We start from the raw sequence: 21,879 nt of genomic DNA, 5'->3' as shown, positions 1-21,879 counted from the left end.
TTTCTGAATAAACAACCATGCTCAGGTGACAAAAGGCGACTTTGTGTACTCTTCCTGGCGGGTTTTCTCAAGAGGGCTCACACTTTGAGGAATGGTTTACCTCATGCTCAGATCTGTGTGTCGCACTCCATGGCTACCAGAGATTTGTCATGTGCCTTATCTTTTGTTGATATGTTTAGCATGCTAATGTCACCCCATACACAGAGAAAAGACGCTACACTGAACACAGCGTAATCCTTCGGAAACATCTGACTCTTCTCATGAACTGTGGGATGCCTTATTACTGATTCAAACAATCCAACACACCCAACAGAAAAAGCTTAACAATTCAGAAATCTAGATCAACTAAACCTCCTGTAAAATTTTAAAATGCTTGTAGCCATTTGGAACCCGTTACAGATATAAATCCATAAAGTTCATCTACAGGTCGAACCAAACAGCTTGACACTTCATTGCACAGCATTGAGATGCTGATCGAGTTGTTCTTTCTTTCTCAAGCCTGCTGCAATTAATGTGTCAGTCAAGAGGTGTGTGATAAATTGGCTATTACTGGCTCAGCTGACCTTTCAGTGAATGGAATTACAATACAAAACGGAACATCCTTTGTTTTATCTTTTATAAAGCATGCTGTGGATGTTATTGTAGCAGTTTATGCCTTATACGTTCACAGTTTGGATTCACAGGTTTAGTTTAACTGTTAGGGAATCAAAACCTAAGCACCTAAGCACCTAACCATAAATCATTTTTAATCATTTCAGATAACATGAAATTACATGAAATTATGAGCATAACTCATGTTTAAAACATAATTCATGTTTTGTTTTGTTTTTGCCAGATTTTTAAAAGTCCCTATACAGCAGATAATATAATTTATATTTTAATATAATATAATATTAATACTAGGGCTGTCAAGTCGATTAATCGCGATTAATCGCATCCAAAGTAAAAGTTTGTGTTTTTAGCCTAGTATGTGTGTGTTTACTGTGTATAATTATTATGTATAATATAAATACACACACATGCATGAATATATTTAAGATTTTTTTATATTTATATATAAAATCTTTATATTTATATACAATATAAATTATATTAATATATTAATTATACACATGCATATAATTCTTAAATATATACATGAATGTATGTGTTTTTATATATACATAATAATTATACACAGTACACACACATATATTATGTAAACACAAACTTTTATTTTGGATGCGATTAATCACAATAAATCGATTTGACAGCACTAACATTTCATATGGTCATGGTATAGTTTGAAAGTTTTAACTTTAACAGAATAATACAGAATAAATCTTGGAGGTTAAAGTTTCATAACAGGGTGAATCTGAGCTGTATGATTATGCTGATTGCCCTTTTAGGACATTTCTGTTTCCATGAGCCAAATCAACTTTTGGATAGGGATATCAGTGTACAGTAATGTTTTTGTGTATTTATCCACAAATTATCAAAAGAGCTTTCAGAAACAATGAGTAAATGTTTATTGCAACCTTATATTCCAGATAGCCATTTGACTGTGAGATCGATTTATAAATATGGAAAAATGGAAAGCACCATGTCATATCCCCATGACAACCCAGCTGTGGCACAACTAATTTAGCTGTTATATTTCTTTTTATCAGAGCCTGGACGCAAAATAGCTGCAGATCCAGGGTCCATGGTAATCTTATGATGTTGTTTCATTCCTCCTTTTCATCAGTGAGACCGTGTGCGGTGAGTGGCCTTATCTTGTGTGTTCAAATATACAAATATTTGAACCAGAAAACGAGGACCTGAAAAGGATATGTTTATTGTTGTTGTTGTTGTAATTCATCTATTATTCTTTAGTTAAACTACATGACAGGTTTGTGTATATGTGTGAAATTTGATAGCATTCGTAACTTGAATGTATTACCAATGTGGGAACATTGAAGATTCACACTCAGGAATAACCTTAATTTCCTATAATCTGAATAAATGTTGTCATACTTACACTCTGGTGAATATTTCTCAAGATAATTGTATTTTTGAAAGCCAAAAGCCAAGTTTCACTATTAAAATCATCCAGGAAAGTAGATAAGGTCATTAAAACAATTATGGAACACAAAATGATTCATGAAACATGAAAGGAAAAATATAAAAACTACAAATATTTTAATGAAAAATTTATATTATAAATATATATTTTATATATATAAATATAAAACATTTTTAAATATATACATGCATGTGTGTGCATTCAAAATATACATAATAATACACACACATATATTATATAAACACACATTTTTATTTTGGATGCGATTAATCGTTTGACAGCACTACTTTTCATTAATTTAAAGGGATAGTTCACCCAAAAATAACAATTCTGTCATCATTTACTCACCCTCAAGTTGTTCCAAACCTGTATGAAGTTCTATCTTCAGCTGGACACAAAGGAAGATATTTGGAAGAATGTTTGTAACCAAGCAGATCTCGGAATCCATTGACTATCATAGTATTTTTCCCCCCACTATGGTAATTTTTGAGTGAATTATCCCTTTATAGTACTGGAATTACTAAAACGACATAGAAAATAATTAGGCCTAATAAAAATATAAAGACATATTAAAAACAATAAATAATAAAAATGACAAAAACACAAAAAAACTTACTAAACCTTTAAATAAAATTAAAATGAAAACAGAAAATGTAAAAAAAAAAAAAAAAAAAAAAAAAACCTTCAAAACGTTTCGGTCGTCAATTGGTTATTTGAATAATTCATCAACATATTCACTGTCGCCACCTACCGGCGTAACCTTCAGAAAGGGGCACTGAACGAGTTAGTGAATGAAACTTTTTGGCGAGTCCCTGCCTGGCATGAATCAAAACCCCCTACCCTACCGTTTCTAGTTTGTGCATTCTAGGGAAATGTCTTTGCTACGCTACACCCTTCTTCATCTGTAGTGACGTCTGCCAAAGCAAAGAGGGTCAGCTGATCCACACTGACGTGACGAAGAAAAGTCAAAGGAAGGAACGGGATTTCCGGAGTCCGCGCAGCCAATGAACGCATTCCACATGCGGACAGCGAGAGCTTTGCATGCGGATCAGGAGAGCGGCGGAGCGGAGACACGCGATTGGTGCTGATGGTGCTAGAGCTGCGAACACCGGCTGCGGTTTAAGGGAACGAGCCGAGAATAGATCCAAAATACTATTTTGACGTTATTTATCACATCATAAGGACACTAGGACTCCCGGCAGGCATCGAACAAAATTCAAGATCAAGAACAACCAGCGAGTTCACGATGTCTGTTGCGTAATTTTTGGTTGAATTAGTCCGGGTTAGTAACTTTCCTTCGAATTAAACGCCCGAACTTAAAAGTTAAAATCTGTTTATCTAAAGTCACTACGGTTGTTTTTGGATCAAGTTTTTCGTGAATCCGAAGGTCTTGGGAGTCAGGACTGAAGGCTTCGAAGACGACCGTGTTTGGGGGGGTTGAGAGTCCGTTCATAATCAGCGTGTCCACGATGGAGAACGCACATACGAAAACCGTGGAGGAAGTTTACAGCCATTTCTCCGTCAACGAGAGCACTGGGCTCGGCCTGGAGCAAGTGAAGCGGCAGCGGGAGAAATGGGGACCGAACGGTGAGTGAGCAAACGTGGCCAGGCTAATGCTAACATGAGTGACTGGGATTGGCAGTGGACTAGAAAGCAAAGGTTTAACTTAGGTGATTTCGCAATGTTGATCGAGCTGAAGAGGATTGTTAGGCCCGTACAATAGCGGGCGCACATGCGTCGATATTCATTTCATCAGCCGGCATCTGTCCGAAATGAAGGCGCGTGACGTCACTGCTGCTCGCCACCAGCGAGTGGTCTTGGCCAGAAACCAGTGTTGTTAAAATAAACCATTTTTCTTTTTTTTCTTTCTTTTTAAAATTGGTGTTAAAACGTTAATATTGTATTTTGCTTTAAAGCCTAAATGATGCAGAAGATTATAAAATAATATATTTTTTTACAGTACATGAACTATCGGGATCTAATGTAATATTCTTTTCTTTTCTCTCACCATGCTGTGAATCTCTGGCTGCCCCACAGAATTGCCTGCGGAAGAGGGTAATCCTTTGTCATGCATTCTGTCAATACCTCTTTTTATGCACTTCACCCCTTGGTCTTCATTATCATGTATTCTTTCACACGCTTATTTTTCAGGAAAATCGCTGTGGGAGTTGGTGGTGGAGCAATTTGAGGATCTTTTAGTGAGGATTCTACTCCTGGCAGCTTGCATATCTTTTGTAAGTACCTCAATTCAGTAATAATTTGAATATAGTACCCGTTTAGCTTTCCTTGTGATAATTTCCCCCAGTTTTATCTGGATTAGATAAGGTTAGATTAGATCAGATTCAACTTTATCATTGTGCAGCGAACAATGAAGTTAGCATCTAACTAGAAGAGCATTTAGGCAAATCTTGTTATTAATATTAAAGAATTAGTTCACCCAAAAATGAAAAAATGAGGGACTTTCTGTCCCTAGATTGACAGCTACTACCACCTTGCTTGTCGCTTCAAAAAGTTCATAAAGAGATTGTAAAACTAATCCGTATGAATTGAGCAGTTTTGTCCAAATTTTCGGATCACTTTATTTTGATAAATGTGGACAAAACTGCTCAATTCATATGGATTAGTATTACAATCTCTTTATTAACTTTTTGAAGCGAAAAAGTGGTAGTTCAGTAGACTGTCAATGGAGATACAGACAGCTCTCAGATTTCATTAAAATATCTTTGTGTGTTTCGAAGATGAGTGAAAATCTTACGTGTTTGGGAGAGTAAATGACAGAATTCGCAAAAAAAAAAATCTGAAAGAAAATGGTTTGTTAGTTTTTATGTTTCTTCTCCAATGAAAAAAAGAAGCTTTGACTGTCACCAAGCGACATGTGAACTAAACCGGTCTGGAACAACATACGTTAGTGGACAGCAACAGAATTCCCCACACAGCTTACCCAAAAAGAAAAAACCCAAAGTTTTCTGTAATTTCTCCTCCAGTTACACTCCTGGGCAGTGTTTCCCAAAAGCATCGTAAGCCTAAGTTGATCGTAGAGACCGTTGGTGGCTATTGTTCTACGGTCAACTTAGGCTTTTGGGGAATGCAGCCCTGGTTTTGCACTGGGTCAGCACTCAAATATAATTATATAGCATCTAAAAAGTGAAGTGCAAATGGCAAATCTGCAAGCATTATCAAGCTAAATCGTAACTTTTGTATTTTTAAAAAGTGTGTGTACATGTACATTTAGTTGTTTTGTTTTAATGGTATTATATGGTTTGGTTCATTAGGAGTCTTAAATATGAATCTCTGCATGACATGTTAAAAACTGAGATGAAGTGGGTAATGAGTACCATGCTGAAGGTGTCTGAATAATGCTCTGCGTGATGTTTTGATCATGTTACAATATGCTGTCATCAGGCTACAAGGCGATGATGTACAGTGGTCCACTCAAGTGGTTCATTTATGCTGTCTGGAATCTTTAACACATGTCTGTTTGGATAATGTTTCACCGCAGGAATGGGAGGCATGGTGCAAGTCCGAGAGGGCTTAGAGAGCTCTCACTAACTAACATGGTCCGGAGGTTAGGTTACTGTGTTGAACTGACTTAGTCATCCACTTCCTCTGTTTGGATCTGGGCTTTGCAGAAAAAATAGTTTGTTGTTGCATCAACATTGAGGATTATTATTATTACAACATGCTTGTTTACATGACAAATATATAAAAAGAGAGGGGGAAAAAGACGTTTCTCAAATGCTGTGTTCACTTCTCTTATTGGCTGCTCATCTTCTTATCTGGCGACTAGTGTTGTGATATTGCACAAGGGGGAAGGTTGTTGCCCCTGAATTGGTCCTGTGTATTGTTTAAGATCTGTCTTATGCCCCATTTACACCTGGCTATAGTATATACCGCTCTAAATGGGGTCCAAACTTTTGCTTGCATGCCCTCACTAACCTCTCATAGGGATGCATTAACTTGCTCTTACACTCACCTTTGTTATTCCCAAAAGGCAAGGGTGTTATTCAATCAGAACAGTGCATGTGCATCCCATCAGGACTAAGCACACACAGCAACTGGAATTTACAACTACAGCACTTTCCACAAGGGCCTTTTATAATTGAAGTCAGAATGATCTTGAGTGGCATCTCATTTAATAGACTGAGCCATTGTGCTTTGCACCCTTTAACATTCAGAAGTCATCATTTTACCAGAAATAACATTTCATTTGTGTATTTTGTTATATGTTTAAGTTGCTATTAAAGTAGCATGACCTACAATGTTGTTGTTGCTATGTTGTTCTATAAAGGCAAAAACGTGCACAATTTAATATATAAAAAAAGACTAAATTTAGGTAATTATCGTTTGAAACGTTACAACAAATGCGTTATTCAAAATAAAAATATTTTAATTGTTATATTAATGATGTATACTCTGTAATTTTGCGATCGTTTTGGAACAAAATGTTATGTTCACCATTTGTTTGATCAAAACTACACTAAAAACAGCAATTTTATGAAATATTATTACAATTAAAAAAAGTTTTCTACTCAAATAATGATTAAAATGCTATTTTTTTTCCTGCAGTAGTTGTGCTGCTTAATATTTTTGTGGAATCGCGATACATTTCAGGATTTATCAATGAATAGAAAGTCGAAAAGAACAGCATTTAGTTGAAATGGAAATCTTTTGTAACATTATAAATGTCTTTACTGTCAGTTTTGATCAATTTAATGCCTCTTTACAGAAAAAAGTATGCCAAACTTTTTAATGATAGTATATATTTATATTTATCTGTAATAGTGTATTAATTATACAAGTTTCTGTATAATTCTTCATAGAAACGTGCTGCTCGTTGATCTAAATTGGGTAGATGATGTTATCAGACGCTCGTCTATGATTAGCCCGTTTGTCTTTTGTGAACTAGTAGCTTAGGTACGCAATGTATCACCAATATAATAACAAAACCGCAAAGGAAACCTGTCATACAAGGTCAGGGATTTAAATTAATAGAATTCAAGCTTGACCTAACATACCCTCTGGGGACTGCATTAAGAATGGAAAGCTTTTTGCCTCATTGGAATATGTGGGTTGGTGTTAAAATGCTCTCTTTAGTGTTATGCACTGACTGTACATTGCTTGTTTGCTAAGATAAGCATACAACTATTACATTTTTGCACAGGTTTTATGATGTTCTCGAATAGGCCAGTGAGACCTCTTGTGTGGCTCAGGTACGCTTAAGCCCATAGAGTCTAGATTGATGAAAGCTGGTCTGTCTTAATTGGTTCATATTACATAAAGGGCTCAGTGCTACAGCGTTCACTGGACCTTGTCTGGACAGTGTCAGCATGCCTGTAAATTCACATGGCCGGCTCTTTAAGTACTTTGTCTCAGTCATGCCACTTAGAAGCGGAATGCATTAAATATAGTCATTCTTGTGCAGTTGCTGACGACAGTCTGTTTTGACACCTGGCAGACAGCCACAACTGTCAAGACATAGAGACATGCTCTGGTACTGAAAAAAATGTGAAAACAACATGACGCACTAAAATGTTTATTTGGTGTCTTCGTTGGAACACTCCTGTGTTATTCAGTCATTTGATTAGGGCTATGTTTGAACATGAAATCCTAATTAAGAAGTATTTGTTTGTTCTGTTTTTCTTTTATAGGTACTGGCTTGGTTTGAAGAGGGAGAGGAGACCATTACAGCGTTTGTGGAGCCTTTTGTAATATTGCTAATTCTTATAGCCAACGCCATTGTAGGTGTCTGGCAGGTAAGTTTGGACTCCTTTTGTTTTCAGCTTTGCCTTCTTTTATTCTGTATTTCTGAACAACATGAACACCAAGTGGAAATGCAATCGATTTTTGCATGTGGACGTGCTCTGACAGATTTTTACGAACTGTAATCTTTGAGATGCATACTTTAACGTTGCATGAGAGCAAAACTGCTGTTCTACTGCTCGTAAGTTTGGGGTCAATTTTTTTGTTTGTTTTTGTTTAGAAAGAAATTATTTTATTCAGTGAGGACCTATCGATCAATGGTGACCGTAAAGGTGTTTATAATGTTCCAAAAAAAAAAAAATTTAGTTTTCATTGATAAGAGAGGTTTCTTGAGAACCAAACCAGCATTTATTTAGCTTTGCCATGACATGAATTAATTCGATTTTAAAATGTATTAAAATGGAAACTATATATTTTACTGTATTAATGGTTTTACTGTAGTTTTTGATTAAGTATTCATAATGAGCATTAAAGCTTTACATCTACTGTTCTCCAGTACCAGCCGTTTTCTGCTGATAGTTTGCCTGTGCCTTGTAACAGGGTTTCTTTTAGACACTTTTATATTGCGAATGTAGTTTTTCTCAAAGTGTAGTTAGCCTTGTTATGAAAATGAAAACATGAGGCCGTTTTTTCCCTGCCCTTTTCTAAAGATAGTCCTGCTGTCCCCGTGGAATCCAGAATAGAGCCAAGACCCTATTTTCTCCAGCACCTCTCAGCGGCCCTGAAACCCATGTCCCAGATTTCTCTCTATCATTTTATTTTGGTCTCCATTCATTACCCAGACTGCCTGAGAATCCTTGTCTCCTCCTAGTAGTTTTCTGTTTCTTCAAATGGTCTCCTTAAAGGGCACTGCAGCAGCACAGTGTTGAATGCCTTGGGCTATAGATTTTCAGATAATGGTGTATATAAATGGAAAGATTTCTATAGCCCTAAGAAATTACAACTGAGTCCAGGCTTTAGAGCCTTTGGTACCTCTAAGTTCGCCTATATTATAGTGTATTCTTGTCTTTTGCAGAATTTGTTTAATGCATTTTTCTTTATGAAAGCCTAATCTAAAATGTATCATAGTTTCCACCAAAATATTAATCAACACAACTTTTCAACATTGATAATGATAAACTTTAAATTGTAATAATATTTCACAGTATTACTGTTTTACTGGATTTTTGTTTAAATCAAATGCAATTATGCCTTGAGAAACATCTTGGCCACTTATTTGATGTATTTTTCTTATCTTTGCTTGTTTAAAAAAGGAGCAATTTGTGTGTGTCTCGCTTCAGTTTTTAGTAGGAATTGTGTTAACAAAGAAATGAAAACCGCGCTCATCATATCAGCCCTCATATCTCATCGTATTTCATGAGTTTGTCTTCATACAGTTTTGGCTCACAGGCGGCCTACTAGTGCTCCCATTGCAATTCCTCATTGCCCGTACCCGCTTTTTTTGGTGAATTGCATCTCTAGTGGCAGGTGTGACATGAGAGCCAAGAGGACTAATTATCCTCTGGTTCATTCGGCCACTTTTTCAATCAGAGAGGAGAGTAGCGGTTGTTAGCCCAGGGCAAACTTCATTTCAGAGAGCACCGGTCCATGCACCAGCTTTAGTAGATTTACAGGCCCATTAAACATCCACAGGAAAGAACCGAGTCTGTTTCTCAGCAACCAATACACACTGAAGTATGATGGTACCAAGGTAGTATTACCTTGAGTATACACTACCGTTTAAATGTTTGGGGTCAGTCATGTGTTTGTTTGTTTTTTCCAAGATATTAATACTCGACAAGGAATAAGGGTGCATTAAATTGTAAAAACTCTTACTGTTGAGGCCTGTTTCAGTTAACACTATTGTGGGCAAAAGTTGCATCTTTATTTTCAGTAATAGCTAGGATCAGATCATATATACATGATGCCAAATAGGTCATTATAGAATCACACACAAGTTCTTAATATGAAATGAAGATCCTCTTCTGTCCTCCTCATGCCAGTGTCAAGTATCTCTTAAATATATTAAGTTGCTCTGGTTTAAGTTCTTTGAGGAAATTATTTCAGGCAACCTTGAATCCATTAAATATGCTCTGCTTCAATGAAGTTTGAATCAAAAGACAGAGCTAGATTCACCTTCCTCCTTTCAGTTCTGCTCATGAAATGAGAATCTCGAGGCCTCTTGGACCAAACCGTGTGACTCTCTCTGATTTTCTGCCTTTTCTTCTTTTTCTCATCATTAGTGTAACGACAGGAGTCATTTTTTTAGCTATCTGAAATGTTATCAGTGATGTAAAGCACTGTGGTTAGAATGAGCATTTTGCAATGCCAGACTGATTTTAGTGTGATACACCTTACTGCATGGTGCATGACTAGAAACTCTAGCAGCAGTATTTTATTCAAAAATTTGCTTGTTAGTCTTCTATTGAAAAACGATGATTTGCCTTTTGTGGCATGTGTATTTATAGCTTATTGCCTTAAATGTCCTAGTGACCACAACCCATCCCCCTTCATTTGTCTGGGTCCGGACATGAAACTGGTTTTTCACCCTTAGGCACGCCAGTGTTGTTTGTTTGACATAAGACTTTTTGTTCCCATCATGCAAGAGAAACCACAGGAAGTACGCTGCCAAATGCTCTGCCAAGCAGGCTACCACTATTAGGAAGTGTGTCCCTTGGGATTAATCGTGCTGATGGTAAAAGGTCACTTTAAACACAGCATTTAACTTAAGAATAAGAAGGTCAGCGTCAAAGGCAGTTTCCCTTCAGTTGTATCTAATGGTACCTCAGTCATCCAAGACAAAAATTCTCACAGTGAGGTGAGCCAATTTAGCCCTGGATTGTCTTATCTCTAGGATGTGCCGTTGAATATTTAGTTTACATATGAAATTGTTGGGGTAATTTGATTTAGTTTTTTTGTAGCTATTAATAATAATGTAGTCTTAGTTCTCAGCTCCATTTAGAGGGTTAGTTCACCAAAAATGTTTAATTCTGTCATTAATTAAATGTTGTTCCAAACCTGTAAGACCTTCATTCATCTTCGGAACACAAATTAAGATATTTCTGATGAAATCCAAGAGCTCTCTGACCACTCCGTAGACAGCGATTTAATTAACACTTTCAAGGCCCAGAAAGGTAGTAAAGACATCTTTAAAATCAGTGGTTCAACCTTAATGTTATGAAGTGACGAGAATACTTTTGTTTTGTTTTTTGCGTACAAAAAACAAAAAGTATTCTCGTCGCTTCATAACATTAAGGTTGAACCACTGTAGTCACATGGATGATTTTTAACAATGTCTTTACTACCTTTAATTAAATTAAATTGCTGTCTAAAGAGGTGTCAGAGAGCTCTCGGATTTCATAAAAAAAAATCCTAATTTGTGTTCCGAAGATGAACAAAGGTCTTACGGGTGAGTAATTAATGACAGAATTTTCATTTTTGGGTGAACTAACCCACAGATTCTCTATAGCATAATTATGCTCATAGATCCATATTTTTTTCAAATTGTTATTGACCTGGGTTTTTTTTTTTTTTCTCAAATGTTTTGATATGATGGATGAAATATGGTAAATTATTTATATATTTTTCTCTGAACATTTCTGTGGACCCCTTGCAGCCCAAGTTCCATAAAGTTCTTATGCTTTTAATGCCTGTTATGGTGTCCCAGGAATATTAAAATGTCTAATTTCCATTCATGTTCTTTTTGCAGGAGAGAAACGCTGAAAATGCCATTGAGGCCCTCAAGGAATACGAGCCCGAGATGGGTAAGGTCTATCGCCAGGACAGGAAGACTGTGCAGAGGATCAAAGCCAGGGACATTGTACCCGGGGACATTGTGGAAGTTGCGGGTAAGGATGACTATTCAAAAATTCAGCTTGTGAATGGTGAATTCTTACCAACAGAGTAAACTAATCAGCAACAGGTGTGAAATAGCCAGTGCCATCATCCAGATGGTCGGGCCACTGTGTGAACAGGTTGGTTTCCCACTGGTTTAGGCTTACAGGGACACTCTCTCTGAACCTTTGTGTGTGATCACACGGTTGCCACGGGAGAGATCGTGTTTCACAGTAAAGACCTACTAGAGAGTACTACAAATTAGAGCTCTGCTGGTGCTTTTAGAAAACACAGCAAATTAGCTAATTGCTCTGTCAAGTTGTCTTTGCCACAAATTCAATTTATTTAAATACATGTCATCACTTTGTATTGCTTGAGAAATGAGAGCTAATGTTACGTTTTTGTATGTATTCTCTGTGCCTTTTGTTTTTGTGAAAATCAAATACCGCTTGAGTCACACTTTCTGTATTTCCTATTGAAACAGGAAGTTGAGGTGGTACATATTAGACTTATCACTATTTTTTTGTATGTATGGAAATTAATACATTTGAAAGTCTTTAAAAAATATACTGTATATACAGTCTCTTCTCAACAAGCCTGCATTTGTTTGATCAAAAATACAGTAATGGTAATTAATATTGTGAAATATATTGTAACAATTTAACATAACATTTCTAGTTTAATATATTTTAAAATGTCATTTATTCCTGTCATGTCAAAGCTGTGCCACATGATCCCTCAGATATCATGGTAATATGCTGTTAGGGGCTCAATGTTGAAATAATTTTATTTCTGGATTATTTGATGAATAGAAAGTTTGTAAAAGCATTTATTTGAAATGGAAATAGAAATTACATTCATAAATGTATTTTACTGTCACTTTTGATCAATTTAATGCATCCTTGTGGCGAAAAACCTACTGAAAAATCTTACTTTAAATGTATATCCAAGATTCATTTATGATTTAAGACACTTTCAAAATCAAAAATCACTTGCAACTATTATTTGTTTGGAAAAGGAAATCTATTATGAGATTATTTGCTACTTATTCTATTCAAAGGTGAAATTGATCATTTAGTTTGAGGGAACGTTCTCTTTCCAGAGGGTGTTTTGTGTAATGCTAGATGAGTCATCACTTTATTTTTATCTATTTTTCTTGAAGAGAATGACTGTAAAAGTCATGTACTTTGTAATTTGGTTAACTTTTATAGTTTGAGTTCCTGTGTGAATCCATCTGAATGGGGATTATCAGGAGTGCCCCTTGCTCTATATTGCATCACGTAATGCCACGTCTCTTTGCTCACTGGAATAGATCACTAGGCACTTCCTTATTTCCTCAGTGTTTTAAACATTCAATGGCTGCTAGATCCTTTCAGCTAGTGTGAAAATGGCAGTCCACTGTGACCTAAACTAACCGAAAAACACTTTCTCATAAGTGTGAGTGTCTTTAACATATTAAAATTTTTGGCTCTGGGCTGGCACACTCTGTTTGCATTGTGTACATGTGTAACCTTTGTATTACCTTGTGTGTCCGTGTTGGGCTTGATGAGATGTGTGCTCACCGGCTTCAGGTGGAGTTTGATAGCTGCTTAGTCATGATGAGATGAAATGGGCAGCGCTGAGAGGTGAGCCACATGGTACAGCAGAGCCTCCAAAAGCTGGATGGGGATTGGAGGAGCCAGTGTTTTTGTGGCTCTGACTAATACTCTGTGGTAATGTGAACAGGTGAGTGTACCTGTTACATAACCTGCGAGGGCTGCCTAAACAGATGGGTCCTGCAAAATTAAACGTTCCACTTACAATGCCACTGTGTGGGTGGTGGAGTTGCTAAGGATTGATCTAAGGGATGATATTATGGGAAGTCAATAAAGAAGATTATTTTGCAGTAGCTGGAACAAAAAAATGCTAAAATGAAAACTTTTGAAGCTTAATTTATTTCTCGTATAATAACACAACTCCAAGAATGTGTATGTTTATTTTTACTCAAAGTTAATTATTTAAAGTATACATCACCGTAACAGTTCCTGGTTCATTTCGAAATGGACATAACAAAAAAATGACTCGAGATTAAGTTGCGACCAGAATAATGGCTCTACGATTCACTGAGCAAGTCTGATTCAAACAGATGAATCACAAGTCAATTCAAGGGATATTTCACAGATATTTTTGACTGACTCATTAAAAAGCACCAGTTTTTGAGTTTTTCTTTTTCTCAGATCAGACACCACTGCGTTCATGGTTGAATACAGAAAGCACCGTTGCGTCTTACAAGACCGTGTTTGACGAAACCTTATGCTTCTATATGCAGGTTGCTGATGGTGGCTATTAGGTCTCGATAAAAAATATTGATTTCTCGATTTTTTTTAATTGATTCTCCATTTTCACGAACCAATATTGATTCTTAAATCCCAAGAATCGATTAGTCATCCTGTTTTCAGTTGATGGATGGGATGAGCTCTAATTTTCCGTTCATCCAATAAATCGCAATAAGCTTTGCTACTTTTGATATGAAATAGTCTCAGATGTCAAACTATGTCCATTTTATTACGAAATTCAAAAAATAAACCGTTTTGGTGCTGTTTAATGTGGAGTGACAGATCATTTTAGTGCCTTAGTTCAACAGAAGCTGCAGCACGCAGCTCTCATGAACTGATCATCTCCTCGCTTTTAATACTAGTTACAGCGTGAAATAATAAACATGAATGAACATCTGAAGTATGTTAAAAGATACAGTACATCTACATTACATGTCTCATGTAATCGCTAAATCATTGTTTCAACCGTGTAAAGACGTCAATAAAACGGCTTGTGAACGATGTCACGTCACTTTTACCTCCTAAAAATCGTATTCAGTAGCCATAAACTCTAGTCAGCTAGGGAAAAAAATCATTATAATTTTTAAGGTTCTTCAATATTTAATGCATGTTTGGATAAATCCTTCAAGTTTTTATGACAGCCACCATTTAAATGTTTATATTTAAAAAAAAAAATTAATTAGAGTAGAAACATTGTGATTTGTAAAGTTAGTATTATAACTTAATTATTATAACAACTTATTTGGGTGTAATTTAACTGTTTGTAAACAAATCTTGAAGGAACAAGCCGACTTTTTGGGACTTTAGCTTATTCACCGTATCCCCCAGAGTTATATAAGTCCATACATACCATTCTCATCTCCATGCGTGCCATAACTCTCTCTGACGCACTCACAGCTAGCCTAGCTTAGCACAAAGACTGGAGGTAAATGGCTCCAGCTAGCCTACTGCTGCAGCAGGCGCAATATTTGGCAGCGCCTGAAAATAGTCCCCAGCTGTGCAAGCAGGTTGTTAGGAATGAGAGAATAGATCCTTGCCATATCGGTCTAGAAAATTGCAACTTTTCTTTTTCCGTCACAACATGTAAATAGGAAAATGTTGGTGTTATTTTGTCTCTTATTGAGCAGTAGGTTAGCTGGAGCCGTTTATCTCCCGTCTTTGTGCTAAGCTAGGCTAGCGGCGGGTGCATCAGACAGAGTTATGGCACGCACAGAGATGAGAGTGGTGTGTATATGGACTTATTTAACTCTGAGGGATACGGTGAATAAGCTAAAGTCCCAAAAAGTCGGCGTGTTCCTTTAATATCATAGCAACTGACTCCCATGTATAGTTTAAAGCAGTAATTGATAGATTTGTGTTTCCTTAAATTTGCCATGCAGTATACCTGATATATCCAAAATAATCAATATTAGATCAAAAGCTTGTGAATCGAAATCGAATCATGAAATTTGTGTCAATACCCAGCCCTAGTGACCATTTTAAATTATTACTTTGTCGCATTTGCAACAAAGCATCGATTCACAATCAGTTTAGTCACAGCCTGGAGCCTCTCTTGCATCCATTTTAGTTTAAACCAGGTACCATACTTAAATATAAAGTACTTTAAGAGGAAGGAAAGTCCTTTCCAGTTTTACGCGGGAGGTGGGGGGGATGATGTTGATTGGTTTAGATAGTGCTGTAGAGTGACGCAGGAGGACAGGGTTTCATTTGTTGCTGCAGTAAGAGATGGAGAGAGAAGGAACTGCATTCCTTTGTGTCTTGTGAAGGACAGGGAGGTCATAGAGGGGTCTCATTCTATAAAACTCCTATATAGGAGGGATAAAGCTGGGTAAATGGATTTAGGTTCACCCTTCTTGCATGGAGGAAACAGTGTTGCGGGAAAACGGTGGTGAAGGAAAACAGAGTGACTGCGGGGGGAAAGAGTGTCTCGTGAGTGGAATGTTAAGTGTCCGTCTAGAGGCAGCAGCTGTGCAACCTTGCCGTCGAGCAAGGTGCGACACCAGAGCTGATCGCACACAAATCTTCAGCATCCACGTGCATCCTCTAGCCTCTGCTGGGAGGTCGACGAACTGCCCTTCAGCAGATGGCGCAGTGATGTTTGAAAAGCGATAGTCCCCTGCTCCCTGATGAGGGCTGCATGACGTATCTCTAATCAAACCCGCAGGGTTTGGAATGTGACGCAACCACATGACGCAGGGAAATAAATTAAGTTACCTTTCAGCCAGAGTGAGACAATAATTTGACAATAAGTCGAACTGACAGACCTTGATAATGCAATTGTAGCTCATTTTGTCCAGTTTGCACACTACCGTTTTTTTAATTAATACTTTTATTCAGCAAGGACTTACAATATTGTGATGAATAGAATCACGTTTCCACAAAAATATTAAAGTTTCTTGAGCACCAAATCAGCATATTAGAAGTATAATGTGACACTGAAGACTGGAGTAATGCTGTAAATTTAGCTTTGTCATCGCTGGAATAAATACAAAATTTAAAATGGAAAAGTTTATAATACAATGGTACTGTTTTTACAGTATGTATAACCAAATAAATTCAGCCTTGGTGAGCATAAGAAACTTCTGTCAAAAGCAAAAAACATACCGACTTTTGAATAGTGTGCATGTAAACATACTGAATAAGTTGCTACAAACTTATTTAAAGTTATGGGTCTGTTCAAATTCCTAATCTTAAGTATTACCTTTAAAATTGTAACTCTTCCCACGTTGTTTGTGCTAAAACTAAAAGTATAAATTTATGCCTCAAATACTCCAGCAATCTGAGAACGGTGACCGCTGATCTAACTCCTAGCTTAGCAGTGCTAAGCCCCCATCCCTTGGTCCTGTTACCTTGTCAACGGCTGCATCATCATGCTAAATTGGTTAAATAGCAATAGATTGCTTGTACCTTTTATATCTTTGCATTTTTCCCCTACCTCATCTCTTAATAAGGTGAGTCATAATCTCTAGTTCTTGTTGCTGCTTTTGTTTCCCTTCACTCTCATTGTAGAATGACCTTGCAGGGCTTTGCTGAAAATGACAGCCTCTCACATCTCTACGTTATTAACTTTGTCTTTCGTACATCTGCTGGCTGATAGCATGTAAAGTGATGCCATCATGAAACATCTGATCTGTTGGGCCATCTCCTGTCATCTGCAGACCAGCGGCGGTAATTGACCGATCAGCTGTGCGCATCTCCTCTTTCAAAATGCTGTAAAAGCTCTTTGTTTCCGAGCACTGCTGCTAATGCTAAACTGAGTGGATTTTCTCAAGCCTTCAAGTCGTCTTCCAAATTTTTTTCTTTTTTTTTTGTTGAAAACAACATGTCTTGAGAGAGAGAGAGAGTTCCTGAAATTGAGAGTTTTGTCAAATGTAATCAAATTATTATGAATGGTAGGGGTGGCACGGTTCACAAAACCCACGGTTCGGTTCGTATCACGGTTTTAGGGTCACGGTTTTCGGTTCTGTACGGTTTTTCTTGTTGTTTTTTCTTTTAATCGTTAACACTCCAGAAATTTACTTCAGCATATGATATATAGCTTAATTATCCACAATTAAAAAAAAAATTTTATATCATGTAGAAGTTGTTTCCTAACTGGCTGTCTCCTGCTTAAGCTGTCTAGTGTCTACTGAGTTCGACACATTGGCGTAAAATTTTTCATGTTAATCATGTCAATTTTGATCAGAACAATGCACTGTGGCTTTAATTCAGCGTGAGCAGCTGACCTGATTAACATGAAAAATAACTCATTTCACCATGAAATCATGTAGTGAAGTGTTCCGTGTGTTAAAACAAACCCTGTTCACATGGATCCACTAAAACGACTGTAAAAAAACACTATTATGCATGCCAGACCCCAGTCATTGGCGATGTGAATTTGTAAAGGAAAAACTGTGCCTATAGACTGAGCACGTAATCTGCATGCGCGTGACGTCACCTTTTTCACCAATTTGTAGTTTAAATAACGGTATCGTTTTCAGTCCCCCAAAATCTGTTGTCGTGTTAATTAACAGCCAAAACTCATAAATTTTTCCATTTTTAGTTGAAAACTGTGTAGTGTAAATGGCCTCAGTCACTTTTCTCTTGAGCAAGGCCTTACCTTAAGGGACGGACATCGGTGTAGTGAAACATTAGCCAAGGAAACTAGTTGCAAGAGGATGCTGGGGTATGGAGACAAGTGTAGACAAGTCCCTGTTTACCCAAAGGAATACGGAGCAGCATAATGCTGATGCAAGCCACTTGAGGAATTTTAATAAAAAGGGAACGCATTAGAAACATTATCTAACGGCCTTTGTCACATGCTAACCGCTGCAGTGTGAATGCTGATCATGCCTGGGAGAAAGTGACAAGCAGCCAGTGTAGACGGGCTTTTGTGGCTTTAAATGTATTGTGACTTCCTGTTCAAGAATTATTGACACACTTTTTTGCAATCCTCCGGCTTCTAAATCGGCTGTGCCGCTCTGCTAATGAACCAAGATTGTTTCCTTTGCTATGGTTATGGCTCAGACTCATGGGAATTGTCCTCAGAAGTACTAAATCAAGGCTGCTCTGCAATTGCTCCGATGGAGTTTAATTGTACGTAAAACTCTGCAACATGACCTATCAGCAAGCCTGTGGTCTAACCGACCACCTTGTCCCAGTAGAGAGCGAGCGAGTGAATGAAGGAACAGAGACAGGATGTGCAGTTAAGAGTTGACCAGATTTGACGAGATAAATAATCAGTGAGCCAGATGGCCGCTCTCTCTTCTCTTGTGTTTAAAGGGGAGGTGTTCTGCTCTTTGTCCTCTCTTGCTGTCCTCGGCAGGCATCGGTTCAGTCCCATCGGCAGCAGTGGGAACACTCTTTTGGAGGACAAGTTGTCTGCATGACAGAGAGCATATCCGGCCCTGTGTGTTTACGTGCTCGGGTCGTCGCTGCACTTGCGGCTGTCAGTTCCCTCAGGAAACGCACCCAGGGGAGCCCCAACCAATTGAGACTGCTTGGAAGAGGGTGTTCTTTGTGCAAACCAGCCAAAGGCAATCAGGGACAATGCGAGGAACTGTTAATGCTTCTCTTTGAAGAAGGGATTAGACATCCCTAAAGTTTGCTTCCTAACATATTTGTTAGCGGTCAAGATGTCCCTTATGTTTTCAAGAAAATCTGAGCTGATGTGAAGTGGAGTATTTTTTTTTTTTCTTTTTTTAGTGGCACCTGCTAAGAGCACTACTGATGTTTTGTAGCGTTTTGCTTTTTTATTTTTAGTTTATATTGATATATATTTTTGCTATCCCTTAAAGGGTCGGTCAGTTCACCCAAAAATTAAAACTATCATTATTATCATTTACTCGCCCTCAAGCCACCCTAAGTGTATATGACTTTCTTCTTTAAACCAAACTTAAAGGGTTAGTTCACCCAGAAATGAAAATTCTGTCATTACTTACCCTCATGTCGTTCGACACCCGTAAGACCTCCGTTCATCTTCGGAACACAAATGAAGACATTTTAGTTGAAATCCGATTGCTCAGAAAGGCCTCCATTGGCACAATGCACTTAACACTCTCAAGACCCATAAAAGGTACTAAAGACGTCGTTACAAAGTCCATCTCACTACAGTGGTTCTACAATAACTTCATGAAGCGTCGAGAATTAGTTTTTGTGCGCAAAAAACCCCTAAATCACGACTTCTATAGTGATGACCGATTTCAAAACACGGCATCATGAAGCTTCGAAGCGTTATGAATCAGTGAGTCGAATCATGATTCGGATCACGCGTCAAACCGCCAAACTGCTGAAATCATGTGACTTTGGCGATCCAAACCACTGAATCGACTCGCTGTTTCATAACGCTTCGAAGCTTCATGATCAATTAATGACAGAATTTTCATTTTTGGGTAAACTAACCCTTTAAAAGGATATTATTAAAAAAAAATTATCCTGGCTCTAAGCTTTATAATGCGAGTGAATGGTACCCTAGATTTTGAAGCGCATCCATAAGAAAAATATCCATGTTTATAACTTTATACACTATAAATCACTGGCTTCCGGTAATGGCCGTACGTGAGTCTAGTTCCAGCAGAAGAGACATGTTTAATTTGATTACTTAAAGTCCTGGTTTCACTGAAAGGGCTCAGATTAAGCCAGGATTAGGCCCTAGTTCAATAAGGGCATTTAGGTAGCTTTTATAAGCGTGCTTTAGAAAGAAATTGTGACAAAGTTGCTTTCAGTTAAAAGAGCCCAAACATGCATTTTAGTCAGGGAATAGGCCTTGTCTGTGAAACCGGGGGAAAGTGTCTGGACTTCTCTATCTAGATTTATACCTAGTGACCAGAATATCACAGTGACTTAGTTGGGGATGGGCTCCTTTGACTACCTCTCAACCACCCATAACACCATAGCAACCGCATAGCAATGTGCTATAAACATGGCTAGCTACCATCTAGGCAGCTTTTAAGTCATCTGTAATTTATTTTACAGTTTTTCACAGTATGCTCTCTTTCTGTTCTTTTGGCTTGTTTACCCAAAGGTGAATATCTCTAGCACAAACTGTGGAGTTAAAACGCCAACATGGTTTACCTATATTATAAAAAAACTGTTTGCTGATGTTATCACAACCTAAATAAGGCCCTGTTGTTTCTCAGGAAGAGGAAATAGCTGTAGCCTTTTTGAAGTCATGGAGGAGTATTTGACAGTTTGTTTCCAACCACCTATTAGCAGCCAATGTGACATAACCAGTTAATGCTTCTTAACTACCTAGATTTGATTTGGTGAATGTGACCTTGATTTGTGTTTTCGGTTGGTACTTGATTTTCTGAGCATCGTTGGATGAAATGATCAAGGGAGTGATAATAAAACTCTAATCTTTAAAGCATAGCGGGCCTTTGAAGATGTTTTCTGAGCATTCTTTTAATTAAAATGCCTGAGGCTTGTTCAATTTTTAACTTTTTAACTCTGTCATTAACAAGTGTTATGAGAATAATATTCGGTGGTCCAAAAATTATTTTTCTACAATCTATTCTTATTAGACTTTCTCTCTCCTTGTCTACCTAAAGTAGGTTACCCTTGTTATATGACCTTTTTCTAACTTGAGCTATATATCGGGATTATGTACCACATTCTTTTGGTTTAGGGGCATTTTAAATGTGTATTATTGTAAATTGGATCATATAACCTTTTTTTTTCCCCCAGAGCCCCCTTAGAGCTTCATTGAGCGCAATTCACCAAGTGTGTGCTTAATAAATCTAATAAAGCATGTTTCAACAAAACGATACATGTAATATATGTGCTGTATATGTAAACTATATATAGTTTGAAGGATCTTAAACCTCTCTATATACATTTTATGGTCCCTAACAATCTCATCTCAAAAAAATCTGTTTACGTTGGGTGTTAGCTTGACCATGCACCATCGTTTATATCAAAATAGCTTTTCCATTTTAGGAGCTGTGTTGGTTGTTGGTGTGATACCACCCGTCATGTCCCCCACTCCATTAAAAAGTGCATAGAGTGTGTTGGTGAAAACTCCAGAAAGTCCAGAAAAGGCAAAGCATCTAGGACCGTATCCTCAGGTTATTTGAAGTTCTTTCCACCCAGAACATCCTGTGAAAAGATTCTTCGTCATTGCCCACTCTTTCATAAACTCAATTTACACATCAGGCGGATTTTAAACAGACACCATCTCAAAAGACTAATAAACGTCAAGTCTTTAAGCGTGCTGAAGTGTCCATCGCCTTATTCATTAAGAGATTTGTTTAGAAAAGATTACGGTATTTACATTTGCTCTTTTCCTAGTAGCAATTACTAAACCCCCCTCTGTTTGTGGAAAGAATGAAGCCGAGTCTATTTTTGTCTACGTCAAAGTCAAACCAAAATGTTTCAAAGCTACTGATGTTGTACATTAACCTCTTCAGTGCCGTTTTATCTCAAGATATTGAGATGGTCCTCCTGTGTGTCTTAAAAAGGAGCGGATGA

At 37.4% G+C, this 21,879-nt stretch overlaps 1 protein-coding gene across 3 annotated transcripts in view; it reads left to right on the top strand.

Annotated features, from left to right (window-relative positions):
* Positions 1-3,032: 3,032 nt before the first annotated feature.
* The window catches only part of atp2a2b (ATPase sarcoplasmic/endoplasmic reticulum Ca2+ transporting 2b), a 43,269-nt gene continuing 24,422 nt past the window's right edge, over positions 3,033-21,879 (top strand). The window contains exons 1-5 of one of the 3 annotated variants that reach the window (XM_079835693.1): positions 3,033-3,326; positions 3,414-3,645; positions 4,196-4,278; positions 7,693-7,797; positions 11,493-11,631. In XM_079835693.1, the coding sequence (XP_079691819.1) occupies positions 11,544-11,631 (88 nt within the window). In that variant the 5' untranslated portion in view covers positions 3,033-3,326; positions 3,414-3,645; positions 4,196-4,278; positions 7,693-7,797; positions 11,493-11,543. Of the gene's footprint in view, positions 3,646-4,081; positions 4,100-4,195; positions 4,279-7,692; positions 7,798-11,492; positions 11,632-21,879 lie in introns of all 3 variants that reach the window. The other 2 variants (XM_079835691.1, XM_079835692.1) reach the window with 2 other exon arrangements.

This window comes from Gobio gobio (assembly GCF_949357685.1).
Source record: "Gobio gobio genome assembly, chromosome: 14".
NCBI lineage: Eukaryota > Metazoa > Chordata > Actinopteri > Cypriniformes > Gobionidae > Gobio > Gobio gobio.
Note: the sequence above shows the minus strand (reverse complement) of the source record. Positions and strands in the feature narration are given on the sequence as shown.